Raw genomic sequence first — 19,299 nt, forward strand, 5'->3', positions numbered from 1 at the left:
TTTCATTACATACAATATCTTTTTCTCATATTCATTTTTTTCTCTAGCTTTGTATTAATTTTGATCTTTGCTCTAAGAAGTGATCTGACTATACACAGACGGTTGATTCAAGAGTGATACCTACATCAGTAATAAGATATTTCTGGTCTGTTAAATTATAACCAGTTGCTTTTTTTTTGGGTAATGTTATTGCATGTTTGCCACATCCAGTACCTTGAGATGCTTTTCTTAAAAGTTATGTATAGGAGTAAGGCTTCTATATAGATTATACATCATTGCCTTCTCTCTTTTTTCTTGATCCATATTTTCCAATGTATTTCTTACCACCTATACCTATTCCCACCTTTGTGTTAAAGCACCAGTTATCATAGTGTGTGTTGATTTAATTGGAAGGATCTTAATGAGTTCTTCATAGAATTCTTTCTTATACCTTTTAATTCTCTGCAACAGCAGTTGATGCACAAGTTACTGTTATTTTTAATTGTAATTTTTTGTGAATACTTATGAGTATTGCAATAAAAGAATACCAAATATCCTATGAAATGATATTTTTGGTTCCCTTTGTGTGCATGATAAAACCTATTCTGCTAACTTGTTTATTTATCTCTCCAAAGAGAACCTTTGAGTCATCCTCCCATTTAACTGCAACTCTCCTCTAATGGTTTTGTTTATAGTAAGAATATTAAGATTGATAAGATTCAGTTCCTTCAGTGTCCCCTTGTTGGTCATTGGATAAAGATTCCACATCCGCCAGCTCTCCCAAGAGAAATGGATTAAAAGGTATCTGAGAGGCTGGTTCCATCACGGTTTCAGAGGGAATCATTTTGTGCATTATTTGGTTATTTTGCTTTGCAGTCTTATGATGAACATAAGCAAAAAGACTACCATTAAGATGATTACAGTTTTTGTGCCAATATCTTTTGCAAAGTTTGAAAAATTGAATAAATTTTATGCAAAATTTGATAAAATACCTCTTAAACTATCAACCATTATTTTGGTACATGGAAATTTGTATTTAAGGACATGATAGAGATCATAAATTATTTTGGAACATATATGATTAGGGATTTTTTTAAAAAATCAGGCCATAGGCTCTAGATTATTCAGAAGTTTAATTTCCATGTGTCTTAATGGACAGGAAAAGATATATTGCTGATATGAAAGTCACTTCCAAATTAGCTATCTTTGTCTAGTCAGTTCATTGATTAGTTAAATGTTAAACTCAATACCAAATTTATAAGAAAAGATAAAGATTAGAAAACATTGTCTGCAATTACAGTGACATCAACTGGGCCTATTTAAATTGGCCATCACTTCCAAAGATGGAAAATTGGCAGAAGTAGAAACAATGATTTTGTCACTGTTTCTTAGAGAAGTTTAATAGTGAGGATAAAAAACAGAGACTTCCTCCTTCCATGTACCTTTCATCTTCTAGATAGCTAGACCCATTTAGTAGCCAAGAGAAATACTGCTTTGGAGTAATAATAATTAACATTTATATGGTACTTTAAGATTTGTAAAGCATGGAACGTGTTATCTGATCCCCAAACAACTCTAGGAGGGAGGTGCGCCCATTCTAGAGACGAGGCTGAGAGAGCTTAAGTGACTTGCCCACGGCCACACAGCTAGTAAACATCTAGGACACACACTTACGTCTTGTTCCTCTCGTTGTATCACTTACTGCCTGCTTTAAATATGAGATTTAATGGTTTGAGAAGCATTATAGAACCAGGTGATAGAGGAGCGTGTAGTACTCCTTATGAAATAATGAAAAGTAATTGAGGTGAAAACATTCCTCCAGCCCACTTGGCATCAAACCCCCCACCTATGTCATGTCATCTTCACCCAGAATTTGTAGATAAAACTGAAAGTGTGACAAATAGATTTGAAATGGTGTAGATTCACTGTCACTTCACCTTGAGTCTAGTCTCATTAGAAATAGTTGTGGAACCTGTAGCTATTGAACTTCACCATTCTCAATATTTAATGTAAACAATGAAGTAATATCAGTGGGCCTTAAGATTGGCAAGCACATGTGCACCAAAATACATAAATTTGTGCTATTCATAACACAGTTTTAAAGGCATTCAGGAATTGATTTTCAAAATCTCACAAAGAAAAGACTACAACAAAATAATAAACGTCTAATACTGCTTTTGGGGGCAGCTAGGTGGCACAGTGGGTAGATGGCCTGAAGTCAGGAAGATTCATCTTCTTGAGTTCAAATCTGGTCTTAGCTAGTCCAATAATTTTTAAATTCTCTGTCCTGGATCTATTTTCCAGGTCAGTTGTTTTTCCAGTGAGATATTTCACATTGTTTTCCAACTTCATTCTTTTGGATTTGTTTTACAGTGTCTTGATTTCTCATAAGCTCACTAGCTTCCCATTGCTCTATTATAACTTTTAAGGAAGTATTTTCTTTGTAAGCTTTTGGACTTCCTTTTCCATTTGGCCAATTTTGCTTTTTAGGGCATTCTTCACCTCATTGGCTTTTTGGACCTCTTTTGCCATTTGGGTTAGGCTATTTTTTTAAGGTGTAATTTTCTTCAGTATTTTTTGGGTCTCCTTTAGTGAGCTGTTGACTTGTTTTTCATGATTTTCTTGCATCACTCTCATTTCTCTCCTGTTTTTCCTCTACTTCTCTTACTTGCTTCTCGAAATCCTTTTTGAGCTCTTCCAAGGCCTGGGACTGATTCATGTTTTTCTTGGAGGCTTTGGATGTAGGAGCTTTGACTTTGTCGTTGTCTTCTTCTGATTGTATGTTTTGATCTTCTCTGTCACCAAAGAAAGATTCTATGGTCTGACTCTTTTTTGTACAGTTTGCTCATGTTCCTAGCCAATTACCTGAGTTTAAACTCTTTATTAAGGTAGAAGTCTGCTTTCAATATGGAGAATGTACTGTCCCAAGCTTCAGGGGTTTCTGCAGCTGTTTTCAGAGATACTTTTTAGGGACCTGTAAATTTTCATTTCATCCAAGGTGGTATGATAAGAGGTGAGGTGTTTAATCCTTTCCTGGCCTGTGCTTTGATCTATGACTGACCACAAGCACTCTTTTCTGTCTTGGAACTGTGAGGAGGATTTTCTCTGCACCGACACTACAAGCTCCACCACGCCAGTGCTCCTCCTTGCCCCAGACTGCCCCTCAGAACTGTGACCCAGATCCAAGCACAGGCAAAGCAAGAGATTCCTGCCTCAGCACTGGCAAACAGATCCCTGCAATCCCCCTCTGGTCAGCCACTGGATTCCCCCTCAGTCAGTGGGCCAGAAGCTCAGGAGGCAGCCACCACCCCAGGGCTGTGCTCAAGAACTACGGCTGAGACCTAGCTTCTCTCTCACCGCAGAAACAGACTTTTCCCACTGACCTTCTAAGTTGTCTTTGGTGTTCCTGGGTTGAGAGGTCTGGAAACCGCCACAGCTGCCTGTGATTCAGTCCTCTGAGGCCTGCTTCAGGTTCACTGTGGCCTGTGCGCCAGTGCCCCCCTCTCCCAGCCCGGCACAATATACCTTTCTGATTAACCATCCAGGTTGTCTTGGGCTGGAAATTTGTTTCACTGTTTTTGTGGATTCTGCTGCTTTAGAATTTATTTAGAGCCATTTTTTAATAGGTATTTGGTGGGGTTTGGGGGAGAGCTGAAGCAAGTCACTGCTTTCACTCCACTCTCTTGGCTCCACACCCCTGTGCCTGGTCTGTTTTGGACTATCTGAAAGCCATGATCAAAAAAAGAGTCTAGACATCATCTTTCAAGAAATTATCCAGGAAAACTGCCCTGATATTTTAGAACCAGAGGGAAAAATAGGAATTGAAAGAATCTACCAAGCTCCTTCTGAAAGAGATCCCCAAAGGAAAACTCCTAGGAATATTGTAGCCAAATTCCAGAGTTCCCAGGTCAAGGAGAAAATATTACAAGCAGCCAGAAAGAAGCAATTCAAGTATTATGGAAACACAATCAGGATAATACAAGATTTAGCAGCTTCTACATTAAGGGACCAGAGGGCATAGAATGTAATTTTCCAGAGGGCAAAAGAGATAGGATTATAACCAAGAATCACCTACCCAGCAAAACTGAGTATAATTCTTCAGGGGAAAAAAATAGACATTCAATGAAATAGAGGACTTTCAAGAATTCTTGATGAAAAGACCAGAGCTGAATAGAAAATTCGACTTTCAAATACAAGACTCAAGTGGAACATGAAGAAGTAAACAAGAAAGAGAAATCATAAGAGACTTATTAAGGTTGAATTGTTTACATTCCTGCATGGAAAAATGATATTTATAACTCATGAGACCTTTGTCCGTATTAGGGTAGTTGGAGGGAAAAAATTAAATGTATGTAGATAGATAGATAGATAGATAGATAGATAGATAGATAGAGAGGGCACAGGGTGAGTTGAAGATGCAGGGGTAATATCTGGAGAATAAAATTAAAGGGTGAGAGGATTATACTGGGAGAAGGAGAAAGGGAGAGGTAGAACGGAGTAAATTATGTCACAAAAAACCCCCCAGAAAATAAAAGGCTGTTACAGTGAATGGGAAACAGGGGAAGGTGAGAAGGAATGAGTGAATCTTATTCTCATAGGATTTGGCTTAAGGAGGGAATAACATACACACTCAATTGGGTATGGAAATCTGTCTTACCCTACAGGAAAATAGGGAAAGAAGAGGAAAAGAGAGCAAGAGAATGATAGAGAGGAGGGCAGATTGGGAAAGGGGGCAATCAGAAAGAAACACTTCTGAGGAGGGATAGGTTCAAAAGAAAGATTAGAATAAATGGGGGAGGGATAGGATTAAGGGAAATAGAGTTAGTTTTTCACAACATGATTACAGTGGAAGTGTTTTGCATAACTGCACATGTATATCCTGTATTGAGTTGCTTGCCTTTTCTGTGAGGGTAGGTGGGGAGGGAGGAAGGGAGAAAAATTTGGAAACCAAAGTTTTAAAAATACATGTTTAAAAAAAAAGTTTTCACATGCAAATGGGAAATAAGAAATACAGGAAATGGGGTACAGAAATCTATCCTGCCCTACAGGAAAGTAGAAGGGGAGGGGGACAAGAGAAGTGGGGGAGAGATAGAAGGGATGGCAGACTAGGGGGATATTCAGAATGCATGTCATCTTGGAGTGGGGGGAGGGGCGAGATGGGATGAAAATTTGAAACTCAAAATCTTGTGGAAGTAAATGTTGAAAACTAAAAATAAATTTTAAAAAAGAAAAAAAATCTGGCCTTAGACACTTAATAGCTATGTGACCCTGGGCAAGTCACTTAGCCCTGTTTGCCTCAGTTTCCTCATCTGTAAATGAGCTGGAGAAGGAAATGGCGAACCACTTCAGTGTCTCTTCCAAGAAAACCCCAGATGAGTTCACAAAGAGTCAGACATGACTGAAACGCCTAAACAACAATATTGCTATCAAAAGGGGAGCAGGAGGGGGTGTTCCTTTCACCTGTTTAATTGATTATGATATCCCTCCTCTTAATTTTACCAGGTCTACTTGTAGTTTACAAGAGTTTCTTCAAATGAATTGCTATTTGATAGCCTTATAGTGTGAGGAAGATAATTTTCTGTGGGATCCCACCTGGGTATCATGGTGAGAACTTTGAATTTGGAAGCCAACAACTTGAACTCACATATCAGTGTTAGCACACCAGTTGATCTTTATGGTCACTTTCATTTGGAGAACATATCATCCTTTGTCATACTGGTTTACAGGGAGAGAGGCCTTAGAACAGTTTCCTGCCCTCTTCCCACAGCCCCAGTTGTTGTCTTCTCTCCTCCAAACAGATGTTAGAAAAGGTTCCCCAGTTCTAGTTCTGCTGTTGTTCCTTTGTTCCCTTATCATTTCAGGACTGTTAATTCATTCTTCTGGGAATGGATTATAATTCATGGAATCATCTCACCTTGGAGTTACAGGTCTTCGCTACCTCAAACTGAAACCTGAAGGTTATTTGGGATGTTCTCTGGAAATCAAACGCTGTGAAATTTCTGCCAAACCCCAATCCTCTCCTAGGGGATTGGCTTCTCAGAAGTTGGAATGAGACTGTAGGAAGTTGTGTTGTCTGTGTATTTGACCCTTTCTTAAAACAAATATATTCAATCTTCATTGTTTATTGCTTGTGGGACATGGTCCATATATATCATAAGATCTTAGATTAAAAGCTGAAAGAGAATATGTCACAACTTAAAATAACTTAGAGGAAACATTAATTCTAACAGATTCCTTCTTTAACTTGAAATATCAGTGTTAAAAACATGGGAAACAAGGAGATGAGAATAGATTATGGAGGACCATAAGACCCCATAATAACTTTATAAAGTGTCTGTATGTTTAAAAATGTAGTGGTATCAATATGCCATTAAATTGTTTATTGTGGGGCGGAGGCAGGGTAGATCTCCATCTGTTTAATTGTTTATAGAATGGGATGTTCTGTGTATTTTTTGGATTTAATAAACATTTGTTGAGTACCTAATATTTAAGGTGATGTTAGATCAGGTTCAAAAGTGAATGAATAAATAGATCCCTACTTCAAAGGAGCTTATAGTCTTGCTGGGATTTGACATGTATACAAAAATAATAATACTGACATTCCACAAGAGATATATAAGCAAAATGCTTAGGGTAGTAAAGAAGAAGGGGTTAGAGTTAGGAAGATCAGGATATTTGAATTGGGTCATAAATAAGAGCTAGGTTTTTAACAGGAAGTTCACTAATGGTTGTATTTCAGGCAGTGTTAACAGTATGAGCAAAGACCATTGGATGTGACATGTAGCAGGTCATAGGTGACCTCAGAGAGCATAGTGTCATAGTGGTGGGAGTGAAAGACTGATTATTAGGCATTAAGGAACAAGTGGCAGATGAGGAGATGGAGGTAACTAGTGTAGACTGCTCCTGGAGGATGGAAGCAAAAGAAGGAAATAGAGAATATGAAGGTTTGATGGAATAACAGGATTGAGAGGATTATTTTTTAAAAATTGGGAAACTTAAATATGTTTGTAGGCCAGTAGAAAGAAACCAGGCGAGAAATTATGTAATTCAAGAGAGGATGATGATGCAGTATCACAGAAGAGAAATAGAATGGCAAAGGTAAAGGGGTAGTCTTTGTGAAGAAGTAAGGCTACTTCAGAGAGGAGCAAAGGAGGCAAAGAACAGTGAAAAGTTTTGATTTGAAAAGGAAGTTAAGGGATTTCATTGACTGACTTTTCTGTATTCTCTGAAGTAGTAGGCAAGGTCATCTGCTGAAATGGTACTTGATAGAAATGGAATTAGTTTGTTAGAAGGGAGAAAGATTTGTAATAACCATTTTGAGGAAAAGAGGTAAGAAGTCAGTAACAAGTGAGTGAGTGGATTTCAGGGTACGTCAGAGAAATATAGTAGAAAAACTATCTTTGGGAATCAAATTCAAGTGTTGACTTTTCCACTGATTTTGGCAAATCATTTATGCTCTCCCATCTTTAAAGGGAAGAAGTTGGGCTAAATGATCTCTGAGGTTACCTCTGGCTTTAGCCTTCCCTGAATCTAAGAATCACTAAATTTAGCATGAATTTACTGTGGCCTTAGAACCATTTTATGACATTTAGCCATCTATGACAGTGGCATCCCAGAAGCTGGAGCGAAAAAAAAAACCACCTAGGAATTGATACGTGGCAGCTGTGGCAGAAGACCAAAGGAACAGTGTACTCTTGGATGATAGTTGGGAGCATCGTAGGAGTGAATGACCGCGTCTTCTAGTTTTGAGGAGACAAAAGAAGCCAGGAGGATCTTGATGGACTGGGAACTAAATAGTCAAAAGGGCTGGAGGTCTGGTGAATGTAAGAAGCAAATTCAGCAGGGGGAAATGAAAGCTTACAATCTTAGAAATTTCATAATTCAAGAAAATTAGTTATAGAACGAGTGTGACATGGCCATTGTCGTGAGTGGCTGAAGTGGAATGAAATGTGTGCACCAAATACTGCCATCACATGTTTGCATAGTACTTTTCAGACTATAAAGTGCTTTCCTTGCAATGTCTGTATTAGATAAGTCATACAGATATACTCGTTTTTACAGATGGTAAAACTGAGATTAATTGTCTCGTGGTTTTATAAGTAATAAAAATCAGAACCAGTATATGTAGTATAACTATGTGACTCAATATATAGTTCATAACTTTTTCAGCTGTACCATGTTACCTCTTCTTCTACAGTGATGTAAGGCCAGGGTCTTGAAACATCAGAGTGAATTTTAAAGTCACTGAATACAGTAGGCATTATAGTAGAAGAAAATGATGAGAATAGAATGCTAAGAGTCATTCATTGAGCATGATGGAGTAGTGTTTTGGACAGTTGCAGAAATGGGTTAGGTGAGGTTGAGACATCTTATTCATACACACACACACACACACACACACATATAAATGTGAGCTTGAGGGCAAGGACTGTCCTCTTATGTTTCAGAATATTGTGCCTTTCTTTGTATCTCCATCTCTTAGCACAGTATCATATAATAGGTACTTAATAAGTGCTTATTGACTGACTTTAAATAGTATTGATTTCAAAAGAAGAGAGATGTTGTTGGGAGTTGTTATTGAAGCAGTAGCCTTAAAGTGAGCAAGAAATGTCATGCCCCCTCTTCTCAGTCTTACAATTTAGTGTTGGGTAACAAGGGAAATCTGAAAGAAGTAATCTTCATTTGGGAGGAGGTAGAGAAAACCTGAGAAGATCCAGGTTTACCATTAAGGAAAGGGAAGCTTTAAAGAAGTATTTATAATCCAATTCTTTACTTTGTTAAGTGTGTTGAAGTTAGCTCTTTGATATGGCAGTGTATCAGATTCATCATTTGGAACATTAATTTTCATGGTGTACAGTGCAGTAGATCTGGAGTTTTTAAAAAAATATTCTTATAACTGTCTTTCAGTATAATTGGTTTCCTTTGTAATATTATGCATTTTATTTAATTAATGCATTTAAAAATTTTATTCTGAGAAGAGGTTGACAGGCTTCATCAGACTTCCAAAGGGATCTATGACAAAGAAAAAGATAAAGAATGCCTGCTATAGTTGTAGTAGCTCCTCTTGCCCCCCAAGATAATTCCAGGGCAGTGCATATAGTCTCAACTTGTCCTTGGTTTTTTTTTTTTCAAAAACTTTTAACATAGAAAATTTATATTTTGAATCTATTAAAAAAATGGTGATGAGTCAGAAACATATACATATATAGATGCATACATATATACACACACACATATACATATGTATGATATTTTAGTACTATTTTTTCCCTTTGGGTACATTATGTAGCAGCATTAAAATTGTAAGTTTTTCATGCATGTTTTTACATTTCCTGCTTACATTTTAGGCTAACTGTGATCTTAGACGTCAAATAGATGAACAGCAAAAACTACTTGAAAAATATAAAGAAAGATTAAATAAATGCATTTCAATGAGTAAGAAACTTTTAATAGAAAAGGTAAGTTAAAGTTGAACTTCTCTTTCCCAGCTTTACTAATAATGTCTTGAGATTTTTCATTTTAAGCTAAGTTATTAATTTTTTTTTTCTCCAGAGCACACAAGAAAAACTGGCAAGCAGGGAGAAGAGTATGCAAGACAGACTACGCCTTGGGCATTTTACAACAGTTAGACATGGTGCTTCATTTACTGAACAATGGACAGATGGTTTTGCCTTTCAAAATCTTGTGAAGTTAGTCATTCTTATTTTTAAAATTCCCAATAAGTGTGGGGGATTTTTGTTATTAAAGCTTTTAGAATTACTTTCCTTATATATTCTTTCGCATTGCTCTATGAAATGATAGAATTCAGTGCGATTTTTCTTTAATGAGTTAACTGAATTTAGAATACTGACTTCTGATGCTTTTGAAAGATGGTGAGTAAGCCTCATTTATTTTTAACTAGCTTTTGAAAAAAATGTGAATTTTTGACATGAGCAAGATTTAATTATTCTGCACAATTGACAGCTAAATGTAAACATAGGTATTGGATTTCAGTTTTAGCTTTAGCATACTTCTTGGTTAACATTTATTTTAGGTACAGAAGATGATGTGTGGTTTTGAATATGACTCCCTTAAATGTAATGTGATTTGGCTTTTAGATTTTATTTTGGAGGGTAAGTTGGGGAGAGAAGAACTTAACTTTCCATTCAGGGATTTTCATATAACAATGATTTTTCTAATCTTTTATCCATGCTCGAACCTCCATTTTGCTATTAATGTTTAGCCCAAATCATGCTTCTTAGTTTTCTCATCATGGTTGTCCAGTTGGGAAAGTCACTGGGCAGAAAGATTTCATCAATATCAATATCATCAATATCATCAAACCAGCATGTAGTATATAGATTAAGGAAGGGTTAAAATGATTCTTTTGCTTTTTTAATTCAACCATCAACCACTTTTTATTTTAAATACCTGTTGGCTAAAGTCCTATACCTCAAAACAAATTCACCGAGCATGACAAAGGTAGTAGGGATGGAACTGGAATGGTTGGAGTGTTGATGCAAACTTACATCTCACTTTTATTTTTCCTTTGTAAACTCTCTTTTATAATAGAGACAAACTGAAAGAGGAACTAATTTAAAAAAAAATTTTTGGTTCCCAGGACTTACTCTTCTCATTTGTCACATTTTTACCAACTAGTGAAAAATTAGGGAAGTTCTTCCATCAGAATGTATGTAGATAAGACTTCATTCCTCAAGACTGCCAGTCTAAGCACAAGGACAATCTTCTTTTCCTGAGTGAATTTCTCAGGGATTTTTCTGAAGTTCCTCAAATGTTGACTATCTAGTCTGAGTAGCTGTCACTATCGCCTTTGTCAGGTTATTATTGAGCTAGTGAGTCATTTAAGTGGCTAGGATTTCCTTTGGCATTGCTGAGGCCTGATTCCAAGGCTTGGGCTTCGTTTAACTTGGAATCATAAGGGCAACACCTATATCCCATTCTGTAGGAATAACTTCTGTATGACTTGGTTAACATTTTTTCCTCCTAAGAATGGACAAAAATGTTAGATTGTGTGATCCCTAACAAGAAGTTTTTGGGGAATATCCCTAGGGTTAACATATCTACAGTGGTAAAAGAAAGCTATGTCTGGGGAAACATGAAATTGAGGGCCAAAGCCTCTCAGTACTCTGCAGACAGAAATTTGAGTAATATTGAAAGGAAAGCCGATCATTTTCTTTGGCTTATGGTTCCAAGGTTTGTAGGCCTCTCTGTATACATGCTGCAAGTTGTTCACTCCGGGGCAAACCCTCCATGATGAAATGTTATATTTGGAGTTGGAAGTAAAAATGGAAAGACAAGATTCTCAAACAGGATGTTGGCCTCTTGTTTCTTAGTTTTCTCATGGTTGTCCATTTGGGAAAGTCACTAGGCAGAAAGATTTCATCAATATCATTCAGCAACACAAACTCTTTGGCATGTTTTGGTAGAGGCAGTCATTGAGGGCTGTCAGCTGTCGATGGTAACCAGTGTCGCCCTTCCTTTTTAGAGAAATGTGAGGCAGGTAACACATTCAGGTAGGATGTTATAGGCAGGGAGTTTTTTTGTACTGTCCCTTCACAAATGTAATATGCCAGGACTTTTCCCCAAATTTTATACATCTCAATGCTTTCTATAAATTGTAGAACATTATTGTAATTTCCAAAGGGGAGATACAGTGAATTCAGAAGATGGCTTCCAAGTTTCTTGGTTTCTTATTTTAAACCATGGCATCTGGTTGGTGTTTCCTTGCTTGGCCCAGTTGAATTGATACGTACTGGGCATTGCAATTCTGAGGAACCTCAAAGAACAGATAAGCACCACCCTACGGGAACCCAAATCTATCATTGAGAATGTCTGTCCGTAGTCTGATAATAGAAATGTTGCCAAAGGACTGGCAGCTGAACTAGCAGTAAAACTCTTTTATATCTTTGAGGTGAACTGAGGCTGATCACTTGGTGAGGTTTATAACCTTCTATCAAAATAAGGTGGAATGATAAACATTTTGGTATTTTATAAATAGGGTGATTGTACCTCTGGCAATTTGCCCTCTGCACGTAGCCAAGGATACCTTTTTTCTTCTTTGTTCATTCTCCATTGGCTTCAACCAATAGGATGATACCAACCACAAGATCAAAGTGAAAACTGTAATTGCAAAAAAGCATCCAGAGACAATAAATGTTTAGTATTCTAAATTCAAAGACTGGCATATCTCACTGCATTTGGTGCCTTCCCTCACTGAGGGGTCAGAACTTTTCCAGGCCTCAGTTCTTACTTATTACTTTTATTTCCAGATATGATCTCCATTTATATGGTGGCCTTGGTGTGCCACATTTCACGCTTTAATTTTATACATCTATAGATGAGTGACATTTCTATTTCTCTTGTTGACAGACAACAAGAATGGGTAAATCAGCAAAGGGAGGATATTGAAAGGCAAAGAAAACTCCTGGCAAAGAGAAAACCACCGACTACTAATAATTCTCAGGCACCTTCCACCAATTCTGAACCAAAACAAAGGAAAAACAAAGCTGTCAATGGAGCAGAAAATGATCCTTTTGTTAGACCTAATTTACCACAACTGTAAGTTTGTTTCATTTTCCTTTTTTGAACATTACCAGCAATCACATGTGGTCAGTGTATGTAATTAGTATAAAAAATAGTTATACCTAGGAAGAAGGGCAGTAATTGACAGGTTAGCGCTATAATAATATGAGCCAAAAAGAAACTATAATTCTAAATTTCTTTAATTTTTAAAATTTTGTTAACTGTTAACTTGGTTAACTGTTTTAAAATGGAGACTTTAGCAATTAGAAAAGGAGTGGAATCTCTACTTTTAATATTCTGAATGACTCAGAATAGGAATTCATCTAAACCTTTGACCATTTCAATTAGGCTTTTCCTCATCATGTGTGTGTGTGTGTTTTTTTTTTTAAATGAGGCCACAGTAGTTTACCTTTAAAAGAATGCCACAAGATAGAAACTTGAGGACAATTCTTTGGCACATTGAATGAGTTTGTTATTTCTAAGTCTTCTAGTAGTGGTGCTGGTAGGCACTTTGCTAAATGCTTTACAAATGTAGGAAGCATGAAACACATTCTGAGATGCAGAGTAATGTAATTGCTTTTATAATGAGATTTTTTAAAAATCCCCAAGCTTGGTTCCTGCAGTTTTAGCTATAAACCAACTAATTGTTGGTTTATTATCGTGGTTAGATGTAAAAATTCTGCTTGATTTGGTGGATGTATAGTTTAAGCATTTGTGCCAAATAGTGATTGACTACAAAATCACAAAACATTAGGACGTTATCTGGTCTAGGCTCCTGGGAAGTCTGTTTTTAAAAAATTTAAAATGCGGTTGAATGATTTACACATGTCTTGCACTGAATTAATATTTGTTAATTAACCTGGGACCCAATATGCTAATTTTTTTGTTTCTTTTAAAATTATACTCCCCCCCCACCAAACATGAGCTTTTTCAGTTCTACTTATCTATTTCTCTTTTTTGTAAACATAATAATGATGATGATAATATTAGCTAACATTTATATTGTGCGCCTGGCACTGTTAAGCATTTTACAAATATTATCTCATTTGATCCTCACAACAACTCTGGGAGGTTGGTGCTAATATTATTATCTTTATTTTATAGTTGAAGAAACTGAGGCAAACAGAAGTTAAGAGGATAAATGTATTTTTAGAATGTTACCAGGTATCCAACCATGTACCTTTCAAACCTATGTTCTTGAAGATTTTAAATTTTTGACTTCCATTCTTCTGAGACAAAATTAAATTCTTCTCCTCCCCACCTTCCTATCTCCATTTATGATTGGCAAGGTTGGGGAAGAATTGTCCCTTTTAGACTTCATTTTTTGGATTTATATATTCACATATGTGACTCACGCATTATTAAACAATAAGCCTGTTTCATGTGACTACCTCATTTTGAGGAATAGAAACAGCTCCAAATCCAAACCTTTTGTGTATTAAATCCATTATCATTGTTTTTTTTCTATTTCATCTTACAGACCTGGGGTCTGTGAAATTTATGAAAAAATTGTTTTGATAATTATTTCAGTATAATTGGTTTACTTTGTAATCTTATACATTTTATGTATTGAAAAACATTATTTTGAAAAGTTATCTGATCATAAGTTTCAACCAGACTACAAAAAAGGCCTGTGACACAAAAAAGGTTTAAAAGCTCCTGTTGAAGACCCAGTTTTCTCTCTTCCAACCCTCCCCCCTGTCCCTCTCCCACCCTACATACCTTTCAGGTTACTTTTCTTTGATCATCTGGGTAGATTCTAGTGTGGCTAATATGTTGTTTCACTTCCTCTTTTGTGGTGCCTTTCCTCTGCTTTGATGTGTCCTTTCCCACAGAAGTTACAAGTAATTCCATTTTGTGAAACAGTGTTGCTGTGTTCTTATTTTCCATACTAGAAAATACTGTCAATGAGTGAATGTTACAATTATTTGATTTCTTTTATCTTTTTGTCCCCCTTCATCCACAATTATCCATTTAACAACCTCAACAAAAACAAATGAACAGATATCCCCCAGTCCCATTACTCTAAATATGGCCATATAATCAGAACTACTTATAGCAAAAATCCATGTAAATAACTAATGAGAATAGCTTATGTACTGTGTTCTCTTCTTCATTTTGTACATGCTCATGTTTTTTAAGTTTTAGAGAACGTGCATTAGAGAGGGCATTATCCTTGCCTGGGAGATCTCTATACCAGGGAAGGTCCAGTTCCTTTCCCTGTATTACAGATAAGGAAAATGAGGCTCAGAGGTGTAAATTGCCCCTGCTTAACAGAGGTGGTGACTGTCTTGGGATTTGAATCCAGATCTTTTTTGCTGAGGGGCAGCTAGGAGGCAGAGTGAATAGAGTGTCATCCCTGGAGTCAGAAAGACTCCTCTTTCTGAGTTCAGATTTGCCTCAGACACTTCCTAGATGTGTGACCCTGGTCAAGTCACTTAGCCCTGTTTACCTTAGTTTTGTCATCTGTAAAATGAGCTGAAAAAGGAAATGGCAAACCACTCCAGTATCTTTGCCAAGAAAACCCCAGATGGGGTCACAAAGAGTAGGACATAACTGAAACAACTGAAGAACAACAACTTCTTGGCTGAAAGTTCAGAACTCTACTACACCATATTACCTCTCTTGATAGAAATAAAGAGGTTGTGACTATCATTGAACTGCTGATCTTTATTTTCTTTATCTTCTATCATTAGGGTATGTTTTGAGTGATGGGATCAATAAGTGTTACGTGATTTCTTGAAACACATTTCTGACTCTATTCTGTAATCCTTGTCTGTTCCTAAGTAGAACATTCCAATTGTAAATAGAAATGGTTCTGTGTGGTCCCCTTGATAGAATTCCACTCCACATTATCCATTCTATGCTATAAACCACTTTGGAACATTAAAATATTTTTCTCTTAAGTCCTTATTAACATGTTATTTTTTAAAGAAACCATCTCTTATTTATCCCCCCTCCAAGCCTCCAAAGAAAAACAGTCAAGGCAAACCAACTAATACCCCATGTCTACCATTTTCAGCATTCATATTCATCTGACTTCTGTTTTTTCTGGGTTATTCATTGTATTCATTCTAAGTTCATTTTCCAGCTTGTGTTTTTTATTAAGTTGTAATCATGTGTAATTTGTTCTCCTAGGAATCAGTTCATACAGATCTTCCCATGTATAGTAGGCTAGGTCTGAGTCAGGCCAATATAGCTTTGGTTGATATTAGAATGAATTGAGACACTTTAAAACATTTGGTAGTTTATAAAATGCAGTTTATTTAGCTGGAGTAGGGAAAACATATTTAGCAAGGATACAGCATTGATTCAGTAAACTTTCCTGACCATGTGTTTGTCCATGATGGTCCACCAGCTAAAAACCTAAGGGGCAAATTGTGATTCCTCGTGCTCTGCTTTTTTTATACCTAGGCTAACCAGGAAGCTAAGTCAAAACTCTTTAGTCTGAAGCCAATTAAATCTTGAGTGCTGTTTCAATACTTTTTAGGAAAAACTAGTCTTAGGGACTTAGAATATTACTATTGCCATACTATATTTCTCCAAATCCCTCATATTTGTCTTTTCTTACAGTACAATAATATTCAAATGCCAGAGTTTATTCAGCCACTATCTACTGGATGGGATCTGTTTTGTTTAGTTTTTTTTCCCTGCAACAAAAAGAGCGGGTGTGAACATTTTAGTATTATATTGGACCTTTTCTTTGTCTTTTACTTGGTATACATGCCCAGTAGTGAAATTTTGAGAGTCAGGGTTTGTGACTTTGTGAGTGGCTTTGCTGAAATCATTTGAGATTTTTTCCTGAAATGGTTGGAGCAATTCAGAGATTGATCACTGCTTTATCAGTGTTGAAACTCAGAAAAATATAGTCAGCAGTTTGTTTGAACTAGTAAATTGGAGATTGAGCTTTGGCTTACTTCAGAACATCTGTTGTCATAAAGGAATTATGACTCTGTAGCTCCTTTTGCATCAAGAAATTAGGATATAATTATTTTTAACACGGGAGGAAATTCTGATATTCTGCAAAATGTTTTTAGATTGCTTCAGGTAGTAGTCTCTTATTTTAGAAGGTCTTTTTTTTTTAAAATCAAATTAATCAACAGTCAGCTATTAAGCACTTAAGATATGCCTACCACTGTGCTTGATATACCTATAGGACATCCATTTTGAAATGTCCAAAAGTTGATGTGGGGCTTACACTCAGGAGAGAAACTAGAGCTGGATATATAGATGTGTGAATCATCTGCATAGAGATGATAATTGGATGCCTAGGAGCTGATGCAAGCACTATGTACGTTAGAATAGAGGAGAAGCAGAAAACAACAGATTCTTGGGATTGCATGCAATTAGTGGATATGACATGGATGAAGATCCAGTAGGAGAAATTGAGAAGGATTAATCAGACAGGTAAGAAGAAAATGAAGAAAACCCAAAGAGAAGAGAGCATCCTGGAGAAGAAAAGTGGTTAGTAGGATCAAGTACTGAAGACAGGTCAAGAAGGATGAGGAAGGATCAAGAAGAGGCCATTAGATTTGGCAGTTAATCATTGGCAATTTGGAGAAAATAGTTTCAGTTAAATGATAAGATTAAAAACCAGATTGTAGGAGTTTAAGAAGAGAGTGAAAGAAGCAGTAGCAGAAATCCCTATTATTAATTTTTCTTTTTCCCAAAGTCATCAAGAGAAATTTTTTAGAAATAATCAGGACTCGAGCTGGAATCATCTGAATTCTCAGACCTTCCCCTTGTTCTCTATTAGCAACTACTATTAATCCCTTTCTTGAGAATGCCTCATATCTTCTTCTTTAGTCTCATAGCTAATATCTTATGACAGGCCTTTATCTAATATGGACTATTAAAATAACCTCTTAATTGGTCTCTTTCCTTTCCAATCAATCTTATATAGTATTACCAAACTAATATTCCTAAAATATCTTTTCTCCTTCTTTCTTGAATTCCCAAAGTAATGCCATCTACATCTTATGATTTTTTTTTCTTGATTACAATCAACTTATGTTATGTGCTCAGGCTTAGTTCTGGGACATTATTTAATACCGAAGACCTAAATTTAATACTTATGACCTTCACAGTTTCACCATGAAGAAGGCAGTCTTGGGCATCGGGACCATAGATTGAGCCAACTAGGTTATGAGGAGAGAGATACAGATCTCATGCTAATTGCAAGATGTATTAATCTGCTGTGTATTACCCCACATTTTATTGGGGCAATTTGAATTTAATTATTCATTTAAAAAGATCAGGTTTAATATTTGCAATATATGTCCTTCACGCAATTGCCTTCAAAGCTGTCTGTAACAAGAATTCCTATCAATAAATCTTATTTTCTGCTTTCCATTTCAAAATATGAGATATCTTCCAAAATCTGAGCTAAGAGAAAAAAATCCTCATAGAGGTTGATTTGAAAAGAAAAGTGAAGAAAGAGATTGGAGTTCTGGCACTTCTATGGCACCTAATAATTGTAAGCATCATAGCTGCAAGAAGTTAGAGCATTGTAACGTTTCAGTTTTTACTCATGTGATTTTTTTTTCAGGACTTTCTCATTGTTGATCTACTTTTCCCTTCTACCTTTCTTCAAAAATTAAAAATTAGAGCATCATCACTTTTTTAAAGAACTTTAGCACAATTCCTGGCACATACTAAATGCTATAGAAATGTTAGTAATTTTTTTCCTTTTTGCTTGAGTCATAGGAATAACCCAATATTCAAATCCTCTGATAAATACCACTAAACAACAATGTGCCGCTGACTGAAATTCCTTAAATTTGAGGTTTCAGGTTTATTACTTCTGTGCATTCAAAATTCTGTTCTTCAGATTCACTTAGAATTCTGGTTTCCTGTTTTTTATATATACATATGTACATATATATAGTCACTTCTAATAATATATTATTCCGTATTTGCATTAAACTAATAGTTTTTAATAAAGAACCAAATCCTCATTATTTTATTCATTTAAAAGGTAGCCTGGTAGATTGTTGTTTATTAAGAATTATATGCTACAGTATATAAAATGTTAGGCTCTTATGAACATTTAAGTAAGTTTTTGTAAATAGATTTATGTAATTATGCTTACTCTTTCACAGTCATTAAGGATCTTTTAAAAGATGATTTGAAAAAGCCTGCTTATTTTTAACTCATGGAATTTTCTTCTAATATTTGCATTAATAAAATTTTAAGGATCCCCTTTCTTATCTTTGATATCATATAATTTGTTTTCATCAAGTTTGCCATTTCTGGCCATATGAAAAAAAATTAGTCTGATGTTATTAACTTAAGGAAACTACTTGTAAATAAAACTGTATATATGTGTGTATTGTAAAACATCATTAATTCATACCACACTAATCAAAATTTGTGATAACCTGGACCCAGAAAACTTTGGCTGTACTTTTGCAATAAAATTACATATTACATATGAGTATTTTAACTATGTAAGAGTGCCTTAGGGTACTTTAGAGACACTAAACATGTAGTTAATTTGCTAACTAGAAATCATTTATAAATTTTCATTTACAGTACTTTGGTTTTATTTTAATTATTGTATGTAATAAAGCTATAAAAAAAGACTAATTGTTCATTCAGATTGATTTGTTACACCCCTTCCACCCTCCCCCCTGGTTACTTTGAATTAATAAGATTTAACTATATACATATACATATTTTGGAATAAAAATATCCCCAACAAAAATCCTTTTAATCTTTTGGAATAAAAGTTTCCCTAATAGAAATAATAAATGTTCTTGAGTAACTGAAGATTGGTAGTTTAATATAATATCATCA

At 35.7% G+C, this 19,299-nt stretch overlaps 1 protein-coding gene across 2 annotated transcripts in view; it reads left to right on the top strand.

The window, feature by feature from the left end:
- TLK1 (tousled like kinase 1) overlaps positions 1–19,299 on the top strand; it is a 160,264-nt gene that overhangs the window by 104,475 nt on the left and 36,490 nt on the right. For both annotated transcript variants that reach the window (XM_078146975.1, XM_020990947.2), the window contains exons 9-11: positions 9,327–9,437; positions 9,532–9,668; positions 12,349–12,537. In XM_078146975.1, the coding sequence (XP_078003101.1) occupies positions 9,327–9,437; positions 9,532–9,668; positions 12,349–12,537 (437 nt within the window). The remainder of the gene's footprint in view (positions 1–9,326; positions 9,438–9,531; positions 9,669–12,348; positions 12,538–19,299) is intronic.

Source organism: Phascolarctos cinereus, unplaced genomic scaffold, assembly GCF_003287225.1.
Source record: "Phascolarctos cinereus isolate Bilbo 61053 unplaced genomic scaffold, phaCin_HiC Scaffold_726;HRSCAF=1367, whole genome shotgun sequence".
Taxonomy (NCBI): domain Eukaryota; kingdom Metazoa; phylum Chordata; class Mammalia; order Diprotodontia; family Phascolarctidae; genus Phascolarctos; species Phascolarctos cinereus.